This window comes from Emiliania huxleyi (assembly GCF_000372725.1).
Source record: "Emiliania huxleyi CCMP1516 unplaced genomic scaffold EMIHUscaffold_898, whole genome shotgun sequence".
Taxonomy (NCBI): domain Eukaryota; phylum Haptophyta; order Isochrysidales; family Noelaerhabdaceae; genus Emiliania; species Emiliania huxleyi.
The window spans coordinates 7,391-10,405 of NW_005195314.1; the positions used below are offsets into that span (position 1 = coordinate 7,391).

The 3,015-nt window shown below is 68.6% G+C and overlaps 2 protein-coding genes across 2 annotated transcripts in view; one reads left to right on the forward strand and one right to left on the reverse strand.

Moving 5' to 3' along the window:
* EMIHUDRAFT_250281 (hypothetical protein) overlaps positions 1–1,873 on the forward strand; it is a gene marked incomplete at both ends in the record, with an annotated part of 2,662 nt that extends 789 nt beyond the window's left edge. Inside the window, 5 exons of the mRNA XM_005757886.1 lie at positions 247–738; positions 821–868; positions 1,020–1,188; positions 1,347–1,426; positions 1,538–1,873. Of these exons, the coding sequence (XP_005757943.1) occupies positions 247–738; positions 821–868; positions 1,020–1,188; positions 1,347–1,426; positions 1,538–1,873 (1,125 nt within the window). The remainder of the gene's footprint in view (positions 1–246; positions 739–820; positions 869–1,019; positions 1,189–1,346; positions 1,427–1,537) is intronic.
* Positions 1,874–2,209: 336 nt separating this feature from the next.
* EMIHUDRAFT_372462 (hypothetical protein) lies at positions 2,210–2,689 on the reverse strand (the record flags this gene model as incomplete). Its single annotated transcript, XM_005757887.1, has 1 exon — positions 2,210–2,689. The coding sequence occupies one exon, from the start codon at positions 2,687–2,689 to the stop codon at positions 2,210–2,212; it is 480 nt and encodes a 159-aa protein (XP_005757944.1).
* Positions 2,690–3,015: the final 326 nt, after the last annotated feature.

Consider the following 3,015-nt stretch of genomic DNA (forward strand, 5'->3'; position numbering starts at 1 on the left):
GGGGGTTTTTTTCCCCTCCCTTCCCCTTCGGGCTTCTTCAAAGGGCGTTTAGCTTCCGGGGGGACTTTTACCGGGCGGCAAGGGGCTTTTTTTTGGCGTCAGCCCTTGCCGCCGGCGCTTGGTTCGCCTCCCTCCAATGCCCCCGTTTCCTTGTTGCCCCCCTCCCAGCACCGAGCCCTTTTTCCGGGGGGCCAAAGCAGCTCCCCGCAAAACCCCTGGCCGCAGGTGGAGATTGTGCGCGCGCAGATCGTGTTTGGCGGCGGGTCGGACGTGTGCTGGTACCTCGACTCTTGGTTCTGCGGCGCGCTGCACGCGCTGCGCGACTCGCTCTTCCTCGCCATCGGCGCGGCGCTCTGGGGCGCCTTCAGCTTCAGCCTCATTTACTGGCTGCTGCGTCTCTGGCGCGCGGCGCGCGTCCGCTCGGCGGAGGAGCAACGAGAGCTCACCCCACCCCTGGCTGCGCGAAGGCACGCGCGGCGGTTCGGCGTCGGCGCGCGTCACTGGTCGGGCATCGCTGCCACCGTGTGGCTCGTGCTGCTCGTCGCCCCCGTGCCGCTGCTGCGCGGCGTGATTGCGCCGTGCCGCGAGTGTTTCGACTTCGAAGCTGCGTCGGTGCACGAGGTGGGCCACGCCCTCGGCCTCGGCCACCCTAACGGAGGGGGTGCTAACGTCTACCAGCGAGCCCTCGCCGCGGGCCTCCCCCTCAACGCGAGCGAGTGCCTCAACCCGTGGCGCGGCGTGCGGCAAGGCGACCCCGCCCCGCCGCCGCCCCCGCCAGTCCGCGACTACGGAACACACTCGTCTTTGGTTCTGGACTCAGGCACCCCGCCCGGCGCCGCCATCGACGCAGAGGCGAGCTGCGAGCCCGGTGGCTGGTCTGCCGGCGGGAGAGGGAGTCCGTCCTTGCTGACTGCTCCGCGCCTCACCAGGCGGGCTGCTCGCCGGCGGGAGAGGGCGAGGGGGAGGGCGAGGGGGAGGGCGAGGGAGAGGGCGAGCCGCTCCCATGCGAGGCGGGGCAGTGCGGCGGGGCGGAGGAGAGCTGCCGCGGCGTGCGGCCGAGCGTGATGAACCGGATCGTCCAGTACCGGCGCTCTGCGTGCCTCGACGAGGACGACGTGGAGGGGCTGCACACTCTCTACCCGGACTGCGGCGCGGAGCGGGCGGTGCTCTCCTGCGACGGCGCCCAGAGTAGCCGAGACGACGCCGAGATCATGCCGAGGAGACACAGCCGAGATCTCGCCCACTCGCGTCACGAGCTGATCCACGACGTTGCCTTCCTGCGGACGCTTCACGAGCTGATCCACAACGAGGCGTCACCTCACCTCACCGCGCGGGACGGGTCGCAGGCGTCCGGCTCAACACCGGCATCGTCCGCCTCGCGGCCCTCGTCCTCGCGCCCCTCCTCTTCGCCCTCCTCCTCCAGCGAGTCGCCGGCCTCCTCGTCGCCCGCCGAGAGGAGCGCCGCCGCCGCGCCCGCCGCGCCGCGCGCAGGGAGGCGCGCGCAGCTCGCCGGAGGAGGAGCCGCGGCGTGGACGAGCCCCCCGCGACCGCCGCGGCCAGCCCGGTGAGCCTAGGGGTGGGCAGCGGCGTGAGCGACGCGGAGAGCGAGCTCTCGTTGACACACTCGCCGCTCCGCCCCGTGAGCGTGCTCGCCTCGCTCCGGCAGCGCCTGTGCTGCGGAGGAGCGCTCGGGCTGCGGCGGGCGACGCCAAAGTCCGTCCGCGCCGCCCCTTCCGCCCATGGGCGGGTCCACCCGGTCAGCATCGAGTGGTTTGTCCGCTCTGCGGCTCTCTCGAGCAGCATGTCGCCGCCGACGACGCCGCAGCGGCCGTCCGTCCGCAAGGACAGCGAGCGGATGTACACGAACACGTGACGTGCGTGAGGTAAGTGTTGATAGCTGTGTGGTGTACCGCGCGAAGGCTCGTTCGTACTTCTCAAGCGGCCAACAACGAGAACAGAAAGCACACAGTGTGAGAGTCAGAAGTGTGTGTGTGTGACAAGAGTCGAGACACAGCTCACAGGCTATATCTAGCAGAAAAAGACGGGACCACGACATGCATTAAATAGCGGTAGCGGCGCTGCCGCCCTGAGGAGGCGGAAAGGCGCACGGCCGCCACGCGGTGTAGTGGGTGGCCCGCAGGGCGGCCCTGGGGGCAAGTCGAAAAGGGGGCTAGGCTAAAGCGCGTGAGATGCGCGCCACGTCTAGCGTCTACTGATATTGTGAGCTGTAGCAGCCCGCTAGCTCTGCGGCATGGGCGGTGTCGACCTGCTGCTGCTCCTCGCCGACGACGGCGGGCTGCGGCGGGCTCTCGGCCGGCTGCGTGGCTGGCTGGTGGGCCGCGGCTGGCTGGGCGTTGGACGGCATCGGCAGGAGCGGGCGCGGCGCTGTGCTGCTGCAGTCCTCGTCGTCCGGCGCGCTGGGCAGGTCGGGGGAGGGGGCGGCGGGGGCGCTCCGAGGCAGCTCCACATGCGGCGCATGCTCGTGAAGCAATCTCAAGAGCTGCTCGTTCTCATCACGCAGCCGCGCATTCTCCTCCTCGAGCTGCTGGCGGTGGTCACGCTGCCGCTTGCGCGAGACGGCAGCAGACTGGCGGTTGCGCTCCTTGCGTAGGAGATGCTTCTCTTCTTCGGCGCGCGAATTGGCCGCGTATTGTAGCATGGAGATGGCATCCGGCATGCCAGCGGACATCGGGCAGATGGCTCCTCTCTCGCCGAACACGTGGCACAGATGGCCCTTGCCTCATCAAAAATGTATTATCCTAACGGTGTGGGGGCGCGGAGGGCTTGTTGGCGAGCCAAAATGGTGTTTTCCGAGGCGCTGCGCTAGGCTCAGAGCGAGTTCGCGCTGCGCTAGGCTCAGACGGCGAGTTCGCGCTGCGCTAGGCTCACAGATGCGAGTGCGCTGCGATAGAAGAAAAAACAGGGTCGAAACGACAACCGAAGGGAGGACTGTGTAGTGTAATCATGTGTCAAGAATCACGTGCTGCTGCTGAGCTGCTGCTACTGCTGCTGCTG